We start from the raw sequence: 21,801 nt of genomic DNA on the forward strand, positions 1-21,801 counted from the left end.
CGCACAGATGTGGGTAGGTATGAGCCAAAAAAATTGTCATGGGAAAACACGAACAACAAATGCAAGTATCACAAATATTTAAAAGGTCAACGACTGATATACACCCAACACATTTTTTTAATGAGACGCTGTACATCACACGTTCTAAAACGAGTGATTTACTGAATGAGGGGAACTTCCAAAGACTTACAGAAAGAAAAAAGGGATAACCAAACTAATTTTATTAATAAAGTCAGTGTAAAGTTTTTGTCTTTCTGGATGTTTGGAGGGAGAAATTGGGGAAAGTGCAGGAATAATAACCTCATATTAAAGCAGTTCGATCATTTAGTCTTCATCGTTTGTGTAAAATAAGAAGCCATTCATGTTGTCATAGTTTAGATGCCATGGCTCTAAAGCCATCAAAACTTGGCCAAACTTACATGTAGCTAGGTAACATGATTAGCACTTGGGTGACTGAATCCCAAATATAATAACAGTCGGCGTTTTAATAATAATTTGCTGCTGCAAATCTGGAACTTCCCACACTGCAGACTACATTTAAGTGGGGCTTACTTAGTCAAGAAGATAGTTACACTTAATCAAAAATAAGCAGTTTCACCTCTACTGAACAACAGGTGAAAACATAAAAGAAACTCAACAATAACAAGCTAAGGAAAATTTAAAAAAAGATTGCTCTACTTCATCTGTTTCACCACTTTGAGCACTTATGCTACCACTGAACAGAGCCACGCTAAACCTATGCATTTCCCTCATTTCCACCAGCTCTTCTTAGCTGTAGCTTCACATATATTATAAGAGATTCTACTGGTCTCTATATTCAACTCCCAACATGTGCCACAGCACAGAAAAAAACCACCAAAGAATTGCAGCAGTGCTGCGCTCTGGTGTTTCTAATCACTGTCTGCATATCTGTGTTCAAACTGTAGTTTTTTGAATAGTTTCTCATAGATAAAATGCAAATAAAACCTCATCTAGCAAACCTCTCAGTTATAAGGTGATGCTGGCAACTTTTCCATTTTCTCGTGTTAATTTCAAAGTTTTAGGAATCATAAAAAAATGTAATGAAACTGAAAACTTGTCCTTTTGGCCTGGTTTTCATATGCTGTGTCACATATGTCACACTTTAAAATACAATGGGTTAGAGGATGTAATTTAACCGCTGTCATGTTTCTGCTTGTTAGTAATATAAACACTGTACCTGTATGTTTACAGTCCATTTATTAGCACAAGTATAACTGTATTGTAATGAATTGTATCTAGTTTGCACAAATGCAACTCAGTCCAACCCAGTATCACGGCACAGCGTGTAATAGACGCTGGTCCACCACCGTGTAGATGTCAAGCTTTGCCTCTCCAAAGCGTGAAACGGACATGCATGCTCAAGTTACAGTATCAGCAGGGGGAGGTAATACAAAGAAGGTATGAAGTACCTCCCAGGCTCCTTCTACGCTGGAAACAATTAAGCTTGGTGACTGATATGTATTTACATGTAAATGTGTTTTTGATGTCTCTTTAAATGTTTTCCCATGATTCTTCTCATGTTGGCTTCAAATAAAATATCCTCCTCTGGTGGTCGATCGGCCGATGTGTCTATTACCGCACGTCTAGTCTCTTCCGAAATCTTTTTCTTTTTTAAGTAACTGACCAAGAGTTATTAACTCCAGTCCAACATAAACAGCTCAGCTCTGCTCGTGAAGGCGGATCAATGTAGCGACACCAGCAGTAACATTGCAAACGTGGACATCACTATGCCGCTATGGTGTAGGTGGGATGTATGTGGATTCAATGAGGTGCTGTAAGCTAACACTACATCAGATGCAGCGTGCTGATGTGCAGCAGCTGTGGGCAAACTAAGGCAGCTTAAAGAGCAACTGATAAGAGATCGATGCATGGAAGAGTGATGGTTCGTGGTATGTTGTGCTTTTTCTCCACTATCAAAGTATCTGATAAATAGAGAGTGCTGCTTTTTCTTTGTGAGATGAACTCCTGATAAACCCCCTCATTTGTTCCGGTTCTTAGACGTCCTTGTGTGCAGATAGGAAATTTAAGAAAAACATAAAAGTTCCCCTTAAGGGTTCAAGAGCACATCTGCACAAAACATACGCGACAACATTTAAACGTTGTCAGTTACCCTCAGCTATCTTTGATTCATATCAGCACATCCATTTTTTTACTATGTTAATAAAAGCTGACAAAGTTTCCAGCAGAAACAGCTCCGGGATGATAAACGCAATTCACGTCCGGCTGAAATCCTGACAGCGCCGGCTGACTGTTTCTCGTCCAAAGCAAACTTATCAAGAGGAAATCAGAGGAAGATATTTGACAGACTGTAGAAACATCTCACTGCTGTGTGTCTGGAGAGGCAGGGCTGTGACAGGAACTCGGGGAGAAGCCATTAAAGTGGGATTTACAAGGTAAAGAGCATTAGAGATGTCTTCAGGAGGATTTAGGGGGGCCTGCGAGGCTGCAGATGCAAGATAGCAGAACTTCCACTCGTCTTTAATATCGGGAAAGATCTTAAAACCCAATTAAAGATAATGATCTGTGAAATATTGAATATCTTTTTACTTGTCTGAATGTTTACATCATGTATGAGCGTGACGACGATCGATGCTGGGATACTGTTTTTAGAGTCCCACTGAGGCGGGAGTGTACTTAAACTCAAAACTGAGTCACAGTTCTGTGCAAAAGTCTTGAGCCAGCCCTCATTTCTTTATATTTTATTGGTCTAATGTGAACTTTAAAAACAACTTACTGATCACCAATAATTAAGTAATCCAGTTTATCTATTTTTCTGTTGTACTTGACTTTCAACATTCAACAGTATTTTTTGTTGTTTTTATTTTTCTGGACCATTAATGAAACCTGAAGGAATTCATCTGTCATTTCTAACCCAACGGCTCCCAAACTTTTTGTGCTTTAATTGAATTTAAACAATTCGTGGCTACAATAATAATAATTATATTTTACATTAAAAACACAATTTTAATTGTGGATGTTGCACATATTCCTCGATTAACCATTACAGAAACATTCAAAATCGATTACTAGTACAGTTAATTTAGGGCAGCTGTCACATAAACATTGCGTTTAGTTAGTGGTCTAATCATTTGTTAGACACTGTATACATGTACATACATAAATAACATTCACTGAAGGCAAAAACATAAATATGCTCCCTTAATTCCTTTATAGAGAAACAACCTTGAAAGCAAACAGCTAATGTTTAGGTCTGTGAGCACTGGTTTGCTTTAAGTTTAGAAACAGAGATTTAAAAACTTTCCTTTGTGGCATAACTCGAGTCTCCTTTAAACCTCGCTTTGTGTTCAACGCTTCAGCTGACAGAACCCAGTCGGGCGTCCGTTAACGGCCGTTATCGGGAGCATGCCTGAGCTCTCTGAGCTCTAACTACAAAAGTAAAACTGAAAAGAGACAAATGAGCACCTTCCCGCTCAAACGGCTCCCAACAGTAACAGTTAAAGACACAGCGGCTGTGTCATTTAGGCTTATCAGAGGGGCTGAGCAGAGGTAGGTGGCATTACCTGAGCTGTATCATTTACCTACATTTACCTACGGGTAAGGCGACACTCGTCACCATGTTATTTACCTAAAGTGGTGTACAGTTAGCAGGCAGTAAGTGTAGGGCTGCTGTGTCAGACAGTAATTGCTGTTTGGATAAAGGCTGAAAGAGACCGAGCTCACAGTTAGTCTGGCTTTAGTCAGGACGTCTAAGCAGGGATTTAATTTTGGAAATGATCTAATAATAATTTGCTGTTTTATTGAAGAGCACGATTCACTGATTTACATAAGAAAAACAGGGCTATTTTAGATAAGCAGCAACAACCAAATCCTGTTTATTTGTACTAAAAGGATTTTTGCTGCGTTTCACTATTTAATATTTGGATTATGCTCACTGATTTGCACTCACACTCACACCTGTGGACAATTTAGACTCACCGATTAACCCAACACGACTACATCTATGTCTTTGGGCTGTGGGAGGAAGCAAGAGTACCTGGAGACGACCTCTGCAGAAGAGGATGGATGGATGGATTTATGGATTTTTGGATGGATAGATCGACTGTTTTTTTCATGCTTCATTTAAAGGGTAATACCGGTGGCCTCACCCATCAACAACCCAGTTTGTAGCCCGAGAGGGAAAAATCCAAGGATAAATAGGATTTTTCTGAGGAATAAAAAAAAGTTTAAAAGAATGACACTTTCACTTCGTTCTAGTGCACTTTCAGTTACTGATTTGGAACAAAGTAAAGCTCAAAGAGCAGTGACAAGAGTGTAAGATTTAAAAAGCAGGGTAAAATAGTGTGTAATCCTCAAACAGCGCTCATAGGCGTGGTTCTGCTGTTTTCTAAGCAGTTCATTTCAATGTTAACCACAAAAAAACCCCAAAAAAAAACAATTGGCAGAAAACTGTCGCAAACATGAGTAAGTTTGTATTGGAAGCATTAATATCGCCACCTTCTGTTGTTTTAGAGAGTTTGTGTTTGTTTGCAGCACTCGCCCGTCTGGCCCGATGATGCTGAAGCTGTTTTAAAACCTCGTACAGTAATTTATTAGAGACCAGCAGGATCACACTGACATTTAAAAGTTTCCTCTTAAATTCCAGCCATAAATCAGAGGAGTCAGCCGCTCTTTTGCTCGATACTGAAGTGCAAACAGATGACGGGTGATATATACTGTGCGTATGTGTCATCACCACTAATCAGTGAGCTGATTCCATCATATTCTGCCAGCCTTTGTTTGGATGTTATTGTTAATTTCATGGTAGCGGTGATGAGAAAATAAGTTCCTCGCCCGGAGCCACATGCTGTTTTGTGTTTACTCGTTGATTCGTCTTCTGGAGAAACCACATTTACAGCTATTGATGAGAACTGTCGGAGCTTGCATTACACAGTCTGATACAGGCGTCGCTTTGATACGTGTCAAATAGCGATAATGTTTCTGGGTGTTAATGTATGTAGCTGTACGATGGAGAGAGATAAGGCCTGGAACTGAAGCCTCGAGGTAATTATTCCTTAATTAAATGAAGGTAATGTACTTGTTTCCTCAGAGTAAAAACCATAATTAACTGAAACTTCAAAGAGGATCAGTGCAGTTATCAGTACAATAAACTCCTCTGTGTGACTGTAAAGCTGCCAGATAACAAAATTAAGATTAAGTAAGATAACGACGATGACTCTAGATGAATAAAGGAGTGTTTAATAGTTCCTAACATCGAGTGAACAACTGTGAAACTTGAAGTTGTTTTTTTCTTTTTGCAAAACTGTGCCAGAGTCTGCAGCCAGCCCTCATTTTGGATGCATAAACATATAGAAATGCAGTAGAGAAAAGGGAAAAAACACAGGCTCTACAATTTTAACAAGCTTGAAAGACAATATTTGGTGTGACCACCTTTATTCTTTAACACAGTCTGAGCTGTCTTAGGCATCTTATAATTTCTGATGATACTTTGATGTGTTCGTATTCCACCGATTTTAGAAAGACATACATCTTTCTCTAGAAGGAAAGTACAGAGAAATGTACATGTACATGAGCAACTTTAAAACTACTTTGTTGCAGGTTTTTAATAATAAAATTTTAAATATCTACTAATAAGAGTTTAGCTGAACTAAGAACTTCTTAGATCCATCAACTATCTGAGAAACTGGGTTCAACACAGACTTTGCTACCAAGTTGAAGACTTTCAAACATCCCTAAAAACCAAGCGATAAGTTTCTCAGGTGTTGTTATTGGACTTAAACAAGTGAAGAGGACATGAAATGGAAAGCATTTCCCCAAACTCCAGAGGAGAGTACACAGTTGAAAACTTGTGAAATACTCACCCTGCTTCCTTTCTCTGGAAAGCACCTGCACCCTCTGCTGCAGTCCAAGCCGTCACATGGTTCATCAAACTTGCCACCCTGAAGAAATAAAAAGGTGACAAATTAGAGAGAAATTCTGGGAAATGCATGAGATATGCGATAGCTGTTCCAGATCAAACTTTCAGGTGTTTATCCAAAGTGGGCGAGACATCCTCTCCCTCCTTTTAGTGGAACTGTGGGGTATAAAAGTATGACACTGAACACGCCGCTGCAAGAGCACCACTTCAAACACCTTGATAAAAATATGGCAACAATCAAACACAGCAACGCAATGAGTAAACAACGCAATGAGTCACACCGACAATATCTGCTGCTGCTGCATGTGCCAGACACTGACAAATTTGATGTAATTTTAAAAAGGTCAAAAGTTGTTAAGGTGGATTTAGAGAAGGCAGAGGTGCTTATTGATGAAGTGCAGGAATTTCTTTTATGTATTCTCCAAACACAATGTGTGCCATCACGTTCTGTATGGTGTTTATTATCCAGTTGCACTGTTGCACTTGTGACAAGTCCAAAACCGAACCAAGACTGCAGAACCAGTGATGGGGAAACCCTTCACCCTGCAGGGCGCCATCATAATGTCATTGTGACCGGTTTGCTTTCTCAGCCAGAGGCGAGGCTTCATATTTGGCAAATAAGAGAGTCTGTATTAGTGAATAAATGAAAGCTTTATGGATGAATCTAATCGTAATCCAACTTTGTTATTAGCTTAAATAACAAAACGTACCAATCGGCATGTTAAAGGCTTGGCTCATAAAGCTTCCTGAATTTATGCTGAATTGGGAGGATTCAAAGGTTCTCACAACATGAAATGCAAAGTGTGGTCGATGTTTTTAAAGAAGCGCGGCTCTGCATTTATCAGTTTTGCATGACTAATTATACTCCATAACTAACAGCCCATCATAATCAGAGTGGACTGCTTTTTCAAAGCATGACAAGGACACTGTGTGATACAGCTTCACACAACCTTTTTCTGATGGCCACCGAGCATTAAAGAAGGCCAGACTGTACTCTCTGTGACCTCAAACCTGAAAGTAACCCAACGTGACCGCAACTGTAATACAAACCAGCTTTAACCTCTTAAGCCCCGACGTCTAACCCATCTCCTGCCTTTTGCCCCCGTATCTGGGGGCGTTGGGGGTTAAGAGATTAAACCAGCATTCAAGTTACAATCTGAGATCTGATCTAATGTCAGCGTACAAATAAGCCTGAAACACTTTCAGTGAGAGAAACTTCCGATTCAACAGTTATTATTACTATTATTGCGCCATGTGACGGCACGCTAGGGTTGTGCTGATTCTCGGGATTGAGGATGGGAGGAGTTTGCCGATTTTTTATAACATTTGTTGGGTATTTTTCATTATTATTATGATTATTTTTTATCATGTGTATTAGGTAGTGATGGTATCAGTTGAGAGCTCACATGGTCAGGTTAAGTAGAAGAACTATCATACAACTAGCATGCAACTAAAAGTGCTGTTCATGGTTCTGAAACAGCAGCAGAGAGAAGCACATGTCAGCATAACTCAGCCAGTAAGAGAAGCAGCATGCTCACACAGAGTTCATACAGTAATGATGTCTGATGTGTGTGCATTGACTTCTTCCAAATGACTTTTGTGTTTTCTCATTTATCTGCACTCAACACAGGTTCAGTGTGCGTGACATTCGGCTACTGAAGCTCTAAAACACTCCTCTGGTGATCTGCATTTACAGGAGCTTTTCTATATGAGATTCGGTCCTTATGGAAAATTTTTTTTAATTATAATAGATAAAGTTTTATTTTAATGTTCAAGCAGCGGCCTCAACAAGCAATCTCACTTTAAAGTAGACCTTTTGTGTAAATTTCTAAATGACATATTTTTATTCTTGGAGTGCCCTAGAGTAGCTTTGCATGATTCACAGTTCAAACTGATCCCTCTTTATCTTATCTCGGTGCCTCGATGCAGTCCATTCTCTCTCTGAAACAAGCTGTTTTAGCTCCTGTCTCCTGAGACAACTTTCCTCTGATTGGCTGATGGTGTAGCTGGTGTGCCTAAGATGTCTTAAAGCTGTCTGAAACTGATCATTCAGAGCAGTCTAAAGCCTTTCAGGTCACAGGGATTACTTGTAATATGTAATATGAACATCCACTACTGGAACGGATTTCAAGCTCAAGAATATGAATCCTACATGAACTTACAAAAACTGAAACAAAGATCATGCAATACGAAACGCCGATAAACATCTTTTACTGCTTATAAATACTGAAGGAAAAGACGTTCAGATGCAGATTTACCTTCTAGAAAGGTGTAACTTCAACTCTTCAGTCATACACTTTGATTTTATTATATCTGTTACATATTAATGGTAAAAAATGAATTTGGTTTATATGTTGTAGTATCTGCAGAAATTTGCAGAAAAGCTCATAAAGTTTTATTCTTGACCTTAACTGTCTGACTTTTTGGGTCATCATCAGTCAAGACCCCAACCTTAACTCTTACTCTAATCCCATCCAATAAGAATATGTCACTTTCTATTTCTAGATTGCCTTGTCAAGGAACACAGATAACTTTTGCTCATGAAAAACTGTTCAGTTTTCCCAAAGAAGTCCAGTTTGCCTTTCTTCAAAATAAAGGGTTAGGGTTTTCAGTTGTAATGATGTGGACCTCAGAGGCAAGTTTATTTTTTATTCAGAGGGCCAAAAACTAAAAAAATCTTCACTACATGTCAGTTTGTTGGCACTGAACAACAATGCATCAGATGATAGAGACTCCCCGGTCATCACAGACCTGAACATGTCTATTTTGCAGCTTATAAACTCCAAGTGAACTGCAGATTAACCTTTTGGGTTCCATTCCTGAGATATCTATGGAACATCACACGGCTCTTTTGGAGTTTATAGGCCACCCAGAGAGAGACAGCGAGAGAGAGAACATTTATAAGCTGACCCATGAGTCTTAAACTACACGAGACAAAACATCATGGATCCGATGATGAGATAGACGAAATCTGCGAGTGCTCGTATGGATCTCTGAATTTATTGATGATGCCTGAAATTTTGTCACCTGCTCAAATAAAGTGTTGCAGTCTTGATTGTTTCTGTGTGAACCCAAGAAAAAATGCTCTATATGAAACAGCTGTTTGAACCTCTCTCCAGGGTCAAACTCGAGGGTCTTGGCTGACATTTCACTGACTGCTCATGAAGAGGAGAGACGGATAGAAAGACGTCAGTTGACATCTGACGAAGATGAAGAGGACAGATGTGGATGAGGATATGTTGTGATGAGGTTTGAAAGTTTGCAGGGTGGAGCTTATGTGTTTTCTGTATTAGATCATATGACCCCAGACTGTGAGAGGAATAATCAAGGTTGAGGTTTGCTCAAAAGTTCCAATCCAAATGGCTTTAAAATTTCTTTGAGTATAAAACTAGAGAGATTCCTGGAATTAGGCTTTTTTTTTCTAGAAGACAAAGTTTATAAATATTTTTAGCAAAGAATATTAATAGAGAAGGACAGACCAAAGAATACTATTGGCAACTTCACCTGCTACAAGTACTACAACTGCTGCTGCTGCATTGTGTGATTGTAGAGAAAAAAAAAGTAGAGGAAATTTTACAACAATGAGAAAGTGAGCTTGGCACAGAGTAGGGAGAGAGAAAGAGAGAAGGAGGGGAAAGGTCATTGGTGCTGGTCATGCTTTTATTCCCTCTGATCTCCTCTATTGGTCTAATCACAATGACAGAAGGAGGGCAACAGAGAGGGAAACAAGAGAGGGAGAAAAAAGGGAGAAAGAGAAAGTAGGAATGGGGGGAGACCAAAAAAAAAAAAATAGGGAGGGTGCTCAGATTGAACCTTTGGCAAAGAGGCTAAAGAGACAAGAAGCTAAAAATAGAAGCACAGCAAGTGATTTGGAGCATTTTTCCTAATCACAATGAAATCTTTAAAATATTTTTTTAAAGGAAAAGAAGCAAGGATGATGGGAAATCTATGGAATTAGAAAATAATAGCAAAAGAAAGAAAAGCAAAGGAGAGACTTCAGATTTGATGCTGATTAATAGTCTGTGCATCTCAGTTCTCAGATTTCAACTTTTGATTTGGGTCTGTTATCCTTCTTTTGTTAAACCACAAATTCTTCCTGGTGTATTGTCGAATGAGAGAGCACTGATTCAGATTCTCTTTGTCCCCGGGATCCTCACTTCTGGGCTCTAATCCAGGTTCCACCTGAGCAGGGCGGAGATGTGCTTGGGCACTGGTGCTTGTTCACTTCCCTCTGTCCACACCCAGACTTTAAAGATGAGGGATGATATGTGCAAACAGATGCTAAGCTGCAGATCAGCGGGGGAAAAAACTCAAGAGTAGAAGCCGAGTGATGTAACGGTGAACGCGGAGAGACAAAACATAGTCACGTGCACGCGGCAAAGAACTACTGTTAACAGGAACACGTGAGTACATTTGGACAAGCAGACACAGGTATTACACTGTACTGCTAATCCCAACACCCTAAAGCTCAAACATAAATGTCAAAGGAGACCTTTAAACATGACAGAACAGTCAAATTTTCCTCTCTATGAAACTCAGCACACACACACTTACAGAGCTACAGACAGCTAAGATTATCTCATAGAAAAGGTGAAGATATCAGGACAATGAGCTTCACAATGTGAATGTTACTTGATCATCTCTTGTGTTCTCTCGTGTGTTTAAGGCGTGCTGAGCACTTTCTGCTGCTGGACAACATAAAAGCAAAAGATACTTCATTGCTGGAGTGAAGACAGAAGCAAGCTTTCTTGTGTTACAGGGTTAAAATTAACTCTCAAGTAACTCAAACATTTCTCACAGACTTAGACTTTTCGACAAATGAGAGCATGTTTCACAGTGAGTCTGTAGAGAATGAACTCTAACTTCAGCATCTTGGTCTGCAGGTTTTAGTCTTTGTTCAGCTATGCAGTCCAGCTAAGACTGGTATAACAACTAGTCCTCCATATGTTGCAGTTCCTGGTAAGAACAACTTCTTAACTCAAAAATCTCCGGGACAGTCCAGGAAGGTAAACTTAGACTACATCCAACTGTAGGGGAAACAAATTGGTAACAAGGACACTGATACAAAGGCAGCTAGGCAAGTAAAACAGAAAGAAGGGAAACATAACATGAGAAGCTGGTGTGTTTAAAAACTACTGGCCCACCTACACAGTCCTCCTACAGGAGCTGCAGGGCTATGAAAACTCAGTCCCTGAATCTCCCAGAGGGCGGTTTTTGTGCTACTGTTAATCCCAGGGGAGATTTGGACATTACATAGTCTGTGACTTTGTGTTGGACTTGCTTGAATCGTCCATTAGTGGAAAACATGTACTCCCAGTAATCAGGTTTCATTAGGGATGGGTATCGAAACCCGGTTCTTGTTGAGAACAGGTTCCCACTGTATCAATTCCTTGGAATTGTTTGTCTTTTTTGCAAATATTCCCTTATCAATTCCAGTCGCCCCGAATGATGTCACCACGTTGCGGAGCGTCATTTACCTGGCAGGAAACACGGCGCCTAAGCGGCTCAAACGCTCAAAAGTTTGGTTTTACTTTACGAGAACGGATGACAACAGGGCAGCTTGCAATACTTGCAAAGTAGATGTTTCATTTAAGGGAGGAAACACTACGAATATGCAAAAGCATTTGCTCACAAAACACGCGATGACCTTAAATGAATGTCGTGTTTTTAATTCCGCTCCGGACTCGTGAATCTCAACCCAGCAGCAGCGTTTGCACGTCCTCTCCCGTTAATGTGGCAGGTAAATAATCAACTAACAGTGCATATTATGTTAGCGCGATCTGCCTTATTACAAAACCTGCTATTACTGTGCATTTAGGTGACCATGATGAGAGAGACAGAGTCTGGATCAGATGCTGGCAGTTCTCGCTGCAGTCTACCGGTAGCGTCTCCTTTCAGGCCAGGATAGACGAATGTCACCGAGCAGTCACTAAGTTTGTGGTCAAAGGCTTGCACCCATTTGCCACAGCAGATGTCCCGATTTTCAGTAAGTGAATGTGTTTAATTGTAGGCAGGGACATTACTGGATATTCTTGTGTAATTGCTACAGAATAATTTATGTTACCCTTTGTTATTGCTACAGAAGAATATTTATTTTATTATTTTACATTTACAATGTTTTTTCCTGGGGACCCTGTGACACCCCATTGAAGAACCGTAGGCTGTGGATCTCTTAAGATCTCACTGTTGGTTTGTAAGGCCATGTTACTCCTAAATTTCTATCTTGTTCAAAGAGAAGATATAAAACAAAGTTCTAAGCTAATCGACCTTAGTGTTCTCCTTTTTTAAAAAGAATCGATAAGGGAATCGATAAAGAATCGAATCGTTAAACAGAATCGAAAATGGAATCGGAATCGTGAAAATCTTATCAATACCCATCCCTAGGTTTCATTGTAATCGTATAGAGTATATGAGCTCTCTAAATTCTTTTCAGCATCAAGTAAATGTGCAACATGTGCTCACTGTATATTAAACAAAGTTTAAGTTGTTTGGCATGCTATGCGCCCAATTAAATACATGGCTGCCTTCATTTTTCTGACCCAGGTGCAGCAGAAGTGCATCCTTGAAAGTAGGCTTACTAGTGGTCAAGTGTCAGGTCTAGAACCCCTCCAACGGTCGAGTGTCAGATCCAACATCTGCCACGATACACAACAAGCTCACTCCAGACAAAAGCCTGAAACTTTCAATTTGCAAATGTTTACTCGCAAAAGACTGTTAAACATGTTTATTCATGATCATCTACGTGGATCCAACACTGTGTGTTTACTTCTACTCTGACTTATATTCACTTAATAATCTTGAGTGTTTACCCACAGTATACTTTCCAAACACGTTTAATGTATGTGTATGTCTGACAGGGGTCTTTACTTTCATGCTCTTCATAGACCTGAGAGGCACATCTCGTGGGTAGGGGCTGATGTCTGGACTTGCCTTTTCATTCCTATAGAATCTGCTGATGTTATCCAGAAGAAAGTTGAGTCTAGGGTTACCCTTAAGATCATATACATTGCCTCTTCTAAAGCTATAGAAGTAAGACAACAATGCATGATAAAACAAGGTAGCAGTTTTGTTTTTTTTGTCTTTTAAAAAAAGGGGGAGATAGACCTTTGTTTGCTTTGTATGTTATATAATTCCTTCCTTCTAACATGATGGGGTGGTTTGATTGTCAACTGGAATGCGTGAGCACTTAAACAGTTCATATTAAGGTAATAGTCTGCATATGAGCAAAAAAAAAAGTAAAATGATAACCTTCTAAAACACTATAAAAGTGAAAGTGTTTAACCATTTGAACCATGGGAAGTGGCAGTTTCACAGGTATGTCAGAGGCACAAGGTGTATACTGGTCTCTGTGCAATGATGGACCTAGTGACTTGTGGCTTGTAGAGGCCCCCGTGTTGTCACTTTAAAGCATATTTGGTTAGTTCCTTTTTTTTAATATATTTGGTCAATTTTGTAAGCCATATTTCAAACCAAACCACTGTTTTGTTTTTTCAAATGCTAATCAAGTGGTTTTTGGTGCCATAATAAAACATCCATCCATCCATTTTCTACAACTTATACCCACATAGCAAAATTGGTATGGCCTGGATCTGGCTCACACAATGTGCTTACACATGGCCCACATACCACAAAGAATGACGACCCTTTGGTGGGGCAGATGTGGTTTGCCAAAGGTGGCCCACACATGGGCCAGCACAAGGCCAGTTGCAGACACACTGGTAGTCCTGTGCTGGCCCATGTGTGGATTACCTGATCTGCGCCACCAAAGGGCCGTCATTCTTTGCAGTATGTGTGCAATGTGTAAGTTGTGTGCAGCCACGGGCCAGTTGCAGACACACTGCTGGCCCTGTGCTGGCCCAGAACAGTTTCAGCTTTGGCCCCAGATGTCAGCCTAATGTGTACCTTAATCAAGCCATGCAATAACAACATGTGCCAGAACATAATAGTGCAAAAGTAACTCTGTTCAGACAGTGAATGGACTGATTCTTTTACAGTACTTTTCTACTCTCCCGGATTACTCAAAGTGCTCTATACAGCATGCCACATTCACCCAATCACACACTTTCTCTAAACTGAGTGCTTCCTAACTACATTTATAGACATTAACACTCTTGACATGCAGACTGGAGGAGCCAGGGATCGAACCACTAACCTTCCGATCAGTAGGTGACCTGATCTACAGCCACACAGTGGTAAACATGCATAAACCCTCTCTAGGTTTTGGATAAAGCGTACACTCGCAAACCTTTCAAACCTGCATTTGAAACGTTGGCTACCATAGCAGTATAGTTCTTCTTCAGCTCTCAGCGAAGGCGGTCGCACTTTTCTCCTCTCCTCCTCACCCTTATCTTCCCTGCTTAGCCTCTATGTCCTTGTCTTGTCTTGTGTGCATTACTTTCCCTGGAATAGCCTCCCACTGTCGTTCTCTAAAACCTAAAAGAGAATTATGGATTTGATCAACTGAACTGGTCTCTGAATGCTATTGGCAACCTTTTCTCAACGAGAAATCTGGGCTCGGGAGAGCCTGAGTGCCCTGGAGGGACTTTCCCTGCCGGATACACGATGGACGGATGGCAGAACTGGAGGATCATGTGCCTGGCGGGACTGTCGATCGAGGACGCTGAAGATATCTATCTATTCAGAACCGTGATAACAGGGTTCATGCTGATCGGAGTTGGCTTAGCCCTGGTTTATCGGAGAAATAAGAGAGCGGAACCGGCTGTTCAAACCCCCCCAAGGCTGCCCGCTGGAATCGAAACGAGGCGCAATCTCTCACAACAAACGTAATATGGTCAACACCTTGGAGATGCTTGCAGCTGCTGTGAAGGCTCAAAACAACACCATTGAGCGTATGGGGGGAAACATCAGAGAGAGGCCTGCTCAAAATGAGACCCTTGAGCGACAGTTGGAAAACATCGCGGAACGGATCACTGCAGTTGTGAGGTCTCAGAATCAAAAGGATGATAACACCATGGAACAGAAGTTTGATACCATCATGGGGAGGCTCGCGACTCTCCAACGGGAGATCGAGAGACCAGCGTCGGAGTGTTAAAGAGGAGCCTGAAAATTCTCCTGGGCTGCTCTCATGGAAATTAACAAAATCAACATAAACATTGCGGATCCCCATCACGGCGCCAGCTGCAGGCCCAAGGCTGGAGCCGAACAATCACTCCCTGATAACGACTGTGTTACGGCTATTCTTCCCATCCCATGCAAGGACACCTGAATTGGCTGGAGGACTGTTTACTTAGCCTGATAGGCCGAAGGACACTGTCTCAGCTGAACTATGGACACGCACACACATACACTTACACTGATAGGCACTCACTCATCCCCCCTCCCTTTCCAACGCCTTCAATGCTTGTTTCCTGCGAGGGAACACGGCGGGTCTCTGTGCCGCGCTGGAATGGTAGCGCTGTGCAGGGCGGCTGCTGTGTTCGCTTCGGATTACTCCTCACCCCCCACCCACCCCTGTGGCTTGTCATGTCTTCACAATGTTGTGCTGTAGACATTTATGTGCTTTTTTGTGCAGAGGAGTTTTTTTGTTTCCTGTTCTCATGCTGTCCTACCATGGAAGCACAGCATGAGTAGGGGTCTCTTTTTTTCCTCTTGTACTTTCCCCATTGTAGTGTACATTTCAATGTTTTTTTCTCTGATTCTACCAATCTCCGACCTGTATCCCCATGTAATGTTTGTGCTATATGTGTAAGGTTGGGGGGGGGGGGTCCCATTTCACTGCAGGGCAACCTGCATGTGACGAATACAGTTTTGATTGATTGATAGTATTGCAACATGGCATTTGGGTCTTCTAACTAAAATAGGAAAATAGGAACATAAATAGTACCATCATTGCCAGACCTGACCCACATCTGGTTGACATACACCCTGCCATGACACCAGTCAGTCAGAAGTGCCAGCTTGATGCTAGATCTGGGCAAGACCTGTTTTCTATGAGCCTGGCCCACATAAACCAAACCAAAATCAGGCCAGATGTGGCATGCCATCACATAAACAGTGCCATATATGCCAGGCGTGGCCCGTATCTGGATGACATACCACTTACCATGCCAGAAGTCAGGCAGCAGTGCCAGCTTGACACCAGATCCGACCAGACCTGTCTGCTATGTGGCTATGGGGCCAACAGCAGCAAGCCTAGACCTGACCATCCATCTACTCCATCTCAGCCAGAGGAACACCAAGGCGTTTCCAGGCATGCTGGAAGGCATGAGCAACATCATTTCTTAATGTTCAGAATTTCCACTGCCTGTGCGCCAAGGCACCAACACCAAAGGACCCCTTGTGGTTATATGTACCACTGTGAAATCACCAGAAAACAATGCTATTAAACAGAAGAAAGCAGCATGGAGCCCAGTGACCTTCTTCAAACTTAACAAGCTGAACAATTTTTGATTGCTGTTTAACCAAAGACCAACCAAACATGTGTGATGTTGAAATTACAAGTCAAGGTGACCTGTGCAGTTTTTATTATATCTAGTGTGAAAGAAGCCTTTACAACACTTTACATGAATACAATTTTAATTGGCAGTGATCTCTTTCTTTATGTTGCAACCATCCAGTTTATGCATGCAATGTGCTAACCAAGCTAGCTAGCATTAGCTGATAACGTCATACTTAATATTTTTTTAGAAATATAGAAATAAATCACCTCTGCCAAAGATGATTATGCCAAAATGTTAAAATCCAGACCCTATAATGAACCTCTTGCTGATGTTAAAGCCCATCTATGCCCATCTTTTATATACAGCCTGTGTACAGCTTAAAGAAGTTAAAATGCTGAGCGGCGTGGAAAGCTGAGGAATGATTTTACTGGAAAAACAAGAAGAATCAGAAGCTGCTCCAAAAACAAAGAAAGGCAAAGTGGTAAAAAAAATAAATAAAGAAAAGAAAAGGCAGATGGAGGAGGATAAACTTTTTCTTTTCTCTCTTTATCAGCACATCTCTCAGGTTTTACTCCACCTCTCCCTTCATCATCTCATCCTCCCTTTGCCTCTTTCCATCGCCATCTGTGACCCTGACATGCACCACAGGAGACCGGCCAGCTGTGTTTGGGCCTCCAGCGTTCCCTGTTTGCAACTGTTTATTTCCACGCTGCATGTGTCATGGTGTGTGCGTTCGTGTCATGTCTAAGCGTGACAGACTGTATATAAGCACTCGAGCACGAGGATATATGTACAGAAGGCAAACACGCATGTAACCGTGCGTATGTGCTCTGCATGCGCGTGTGGGGTGATCTCAGATCTATGGATGTATTTGTGTGGTTAAACATGTTTAGAGCTTTGTGTACTTGTCCACAAGCTCACGTGTATTACTGTATGTGTGTGTTCCCCTCCACTGGGCCACCCAGTTCGAGACAGGTCACCGATAACAACCAGCGGAAATTTGTGACACTATGACAGATCGAAACCGGACATCTGCTGCAAATAAAGTAAACCGCTTAACCTCCAAACGAGGGAGAAGACGTTTTACTCTGACAGCACGCTCACCCATTCAGGATGTTTTAAAAGTGCCAGATTTTTCCAAACCACGAAAGCAAACGTGTAATTATTCATTTTCATCTAATATGTGAAATTATAGGAGAATGAAAAAGTTATGCTAATGATGCATTTATGAATCCATATATTTACCTAAATTATCTATTAGATTTTTTTCTGTGCCGTTTTTAACATTTTAACTCAAAAATATGTTGATAGATTCTTCACATGCAGCTTCTGCAGATTGTAGATTTTTCAGCTCTACACATTATTGTCTCCCCCAAATCACTGCCATTGTGTTTTGTCAGCTTTAGTTTTCCAACAACTTTTATGTTTTGTGTGCTTTTTGCACCATTATTTTAATTTGCTGGTCTTTGCTACCATAAAATTAACAGAAAACAACAAAGAAAAAAGCAGAGCACATGCAGTTTGGTGCTAAAGGGTTAAAACCTACAGAAATCCCACAGATATGGTTCTTTAACAAACAGTTGACTTTTAGTATAATCAGGAGCTTTTCCTTTACTGATTTCATCTAAACAACATAATCATCATAATGGGGATACTCCCCCCTTTTCATTTCTCAATCAGTAATCCTGTTAGGACTGTGTTAATGTTGTGAAACAATTTAATGTTAACCTCTGAATGCAGCTGTGGTTTGCTTGATTCAGTCAAAAGTAAACTAAGCTCCTACAAACTGCCACGTCTCTCCATTTCCTTGAGGATGACCGACAGAAAGTCCTTCAAAAAAACCAAGTCAGCGAGAAACTGGGTGGGATATTTTATCTGACAAATGTCCTGAAAATACCCTGCCTACCACAGTCACCTTAATGACATAATAGAGAAAAGACAGGCAGCAACATTTAACGTGAGCAACTGAGCCATAAAAATATGAAGCTTGCAGGGAGAAAATATTTTCATAGAACTGTGGAGGAGGAGGAGGAGGAGGAGTGGTGGGGTAGGGTGGAGACAACTCTTCCACTGTCACGGAAACATTTGACATTTAAATCTCCACGATGTCCACATCATCAATCATGTTGCATTGAGTTTGGAAACCTTCCAAATATGAAACCCTACACGCAGGTGAGCATTCACTCCTGACATCTGCATCATGAAGACGAGCGTCAGGTATAAACTGAAACACCTCAGATACCAGCATGAAGCAAAAAAAACAAAACAAAACATCTGTCTCACTGACAGCTCAAATACAGTGCATGCAATTTGACATTTATTTTATTGTTATTTATGTATCTGAAAATGCGCCAGACAGTACAGCTACATCATTCGGCAGGTGATCAGAGCCAGTTGAGGTATCTGACTAGGACTCCTCTGGGATGGAGGACAGGCAGTTTGTGGGCAGCATCAAGCTGTCAGTCTGCCTACAGACAGCTTCTGTTGTCAGATGGGGACAGCATCCAAAAGAAGTGTGGAGTAATCGGTGTGTGGGGCATTCTTGCTCGTGCTGTTGTTGGTCAGTCAACCAGCCGGCCAGTGGTGACAACTGTCACTCCCTTCCCTGTTCTTGTCAACTCGTAAACTATTCAGCACTTAAACAATGCAATGGTCATCTGCATCGAGCATCGTCCACTTGAAAGTTTGCAGGACTGCAAGGGAGCACATTTGCAGTGGGTTAAGCCACCTCTCCGTAGGCTCTCTGTAGGCAGATGCCTGCAGTACTGTAGCATAAATTAACTAAATGAGGGTGCCCCAGGGTAGATCCAGGACATGATGGAAAGATTATGTCTCTCAACCACCTTGGGAATGCCTCGGTGTTTCCCCTTGGTTGAAATACAGGACTTTGCTTATAGTGCTGCCTGGTAACCTGGACCCAGATAAGAGACATGGCTGGCTGGATGGATAGATAGATGAACGGGTGGATGGATAGATACAGGGTAGGAATAGGAATGGCAAAGATATGCATGCTATCAGCAAGCAGACCTTTTCCCTTTTTGTGCAATATATTGTTTATTTGAAAAAAACAAACAAACAAACAAAAAAATGTAGGTAATTGTTTTCCTACACTGTGTCCCAAAACGCTTTCAGGCTTTCATTTATAAATGCTGATATAGCCTTGGTGACTCTTGTGCACAGTAAAAGAAAAAGAAAAACACAAGAAAATTTTAAGAAGGGGGAAAAGTGAGCAAAATCACTGAGATGTTGATTCAGTGATTGTTGAATTTACAAGATGGGGATGTGTCAGGTTCACTCGAGCTGCTGTAATAATACCAGCCCTGTGCAAACGGGGCTTAAGTATTATATATCTTATCGGAGCATATAATTTTGCATTAGCATATAATGCTATAACTGCTGGATAGTTTAATCTAGGAGAGGCATTTAGACTTGTGTAAAGCTTTTTATTGTGAAGTGCACACCAGCAGTAAAGTAAACAACACTGCGCAGTACTCGATTAACGTTTTCACCACTGGCTGCACACACACACACACACACACACACACGCATGTATCCCTCTCTCTCTGTTACTGCCATGATAAGTAGAAGCGTTGCTATTAGACAGGATTAGCACTCTACCTGTATGGCCTTGCTGGCTCTCTGTCTCACGTGCTGCCCTGCTGTTTTCTTTTGTCTTTTTTCCCCTCCCTCTATAAGCACAATTAAAGCAGGATGTTTTTTTAAGAACAAAATTAACTGGGGCGAGAATGGACACGCAGACAGGAGCTAAACAATGTGTCCCTCCAACACCGCTCACAGGGATGTGGGCTGTGGATCCTCGGGCGCTGTGCTGGGTTATTAAGTATTTTTCTCTTATCAGACCATCACAAAATCAGGGGTGTAGCCGGTCACACTGTGACAGCAGGGAATATAATCTGCCACAATCTTGTAAAATCATTTAGTAGGTGTCACACATTAGTTGAGTTTAGCCCTTCATCTCCAAAAACTAAGAGCCCGTTCTCACAACATGGAGCACAAACACCAAATCCAATTACTGCATTTCCCACGAGGATAGAAATACTGCTGTGCTGACACCGACACCAGTGTGACCTCAGAGGAGGGGGATTTTGAGGTCACATGATCTCCTCCCTCCTGCTATTTATGCTTCAAGTTTAGACACCCATCCTGACCGCCCCCTCCCCACTGGTATTTCAGACCCCATGTCCAAGACACTGTCTACATTGTCAGAATATGAGCTTCCGGTCCAGGTCTGCTTTCTCTCTCTCCTGCTCCACAGCCCATCCTTAAATCCACTCTGATAGCAAGACTGCGCATAAAAATAGACCCAACCCAACTAAGTATAGAGTCACTTTTCAAATTCAAATTCAAATTTTATTTGTCACATACACAGTCATACACAGTACGATATGCAGTGAAATGCTTACACAACTGCTCGTGACCTAAAGAAAAAAAAAGGCTATGAATAAGATAGGAAATAAATATGAAAATTAAAAAGGGTAAATTTAACTAGGAAGGAATAAAATAAAATATAAAAATTAAAGTTAAACATGAAATAACTGTACAACAACAAATTAGAATGAAGGGTAAATTTAACTGGGAAAGAATAAAATAAAATATATAAATTAAAGTTGAAAATAAAATAACTGTACAACAAAATACACAGTACAGAAATATATAAGAATATATGAAGAAATATAAATATATATATACAATAACAGCAGCTGCACACGTATTAAATGGAAATGAAGAAATATACTGTCCAGTGTTGTGCAATCCACATTTGTAAGTGTCTTGTGCAGTGCGAATATGCTTAAAGTGATTTATTGATGAAGTGATTCGATTAGATGACCACGCATCTAATCAAATTAGTGTAAACAAAGTCCAGAATGTCCAGTGTGTGTGTAAGAACCATATGTGTGGGTCAGTACTGTGTGGTGGTGTGATTGAGAGACTGTATTGCCTGCGGGAAGAAGCTCCTCCTCAGTCTCTCTGTGTTGGTCTTCAGGGAGCGGAATCGCTTTCCTGACCTCAACAGAGAGAATAGTCTGTTGTTGGGATGGCTGAGGTCCTTCACGATCTTCCTGGCCTTGGTCCAGCACCGCCTGCTGTAGACTGAGTGCAGGTCAGGGAGCTCAGAGCAGATGGTAGCAGATAAAGAGATGTTGAATATCTCAGTGAACACAGGAGCTAGCTGGTATGCGCAGTCTCTGAGGATACGACCTGAGACGCCGCCTGGTCCTGCTGCTTATCCTGGTGTTCACTCTCTTGATGATGAGCAAGTTTCCGGTGTTGGCAGTATCTTCCTGTCTGCAGCCGTTAGTGCCGCTAGCACTATCATCGTTGGAGTCCTTAGCTACAGCCTCGAAGCGAACATAGAAGGTGTTCAGTTCGTCTGCCAGAGTCACGTCCGCGTTCGTCATACTGGTTGTTGGTGCTTTGTAATCCGTTATCGTCCTTAGTCCCCGCCACAGGCTCCTAGAGTCACTCTGTTGGAGTTGTGACTCT

The 21,801-nt window shown here is 41.2% G+C and overlaps 1 protein-coding gene across 5 annotated transcripts in view; it reads right to left on the bottom strand.

Moving 5' to 3' along the window:
* Positions 1 to 21,801, bottom strand: part of col4a6 (collagen, type IV, alpha 6) — a 152,468-nt gene that overhangs the window by 54,395 nt on the left and 76,272 nt on the right. For all 5 annotated transcript variants that reach the window (XM_085263893.1, XM_085263901.1, XM_085263874.1 and 2 more), the window contains one exon: positions 5,841 to 5,918. In XM_085263893.1, coding sequence (XP_085120019.1) covers positions 5,841 to 5,918 — 78 coding nt within the window. The remainder of the gene's footprint in view (positions 1 to 5,840; positions 5,919 to 21,801) is intronic.

This window comes from Mchenga conophoros, linkage group LG3 (genome assembly GCF_057382185.1).
Source record: "Mchenga conophoros isolate Kocher_MC1m ecotype Shallow Benthic linkage group LG3, M_conophoros_male_GT1.1, whole genome shotgun sequence".
Taxonomy (NCBI): Eukaryota; Metazoa; Chordata; class Actinopteri; order Cichliformes; family Cichlidae; genus Mchenga; species Mchenga conophoros.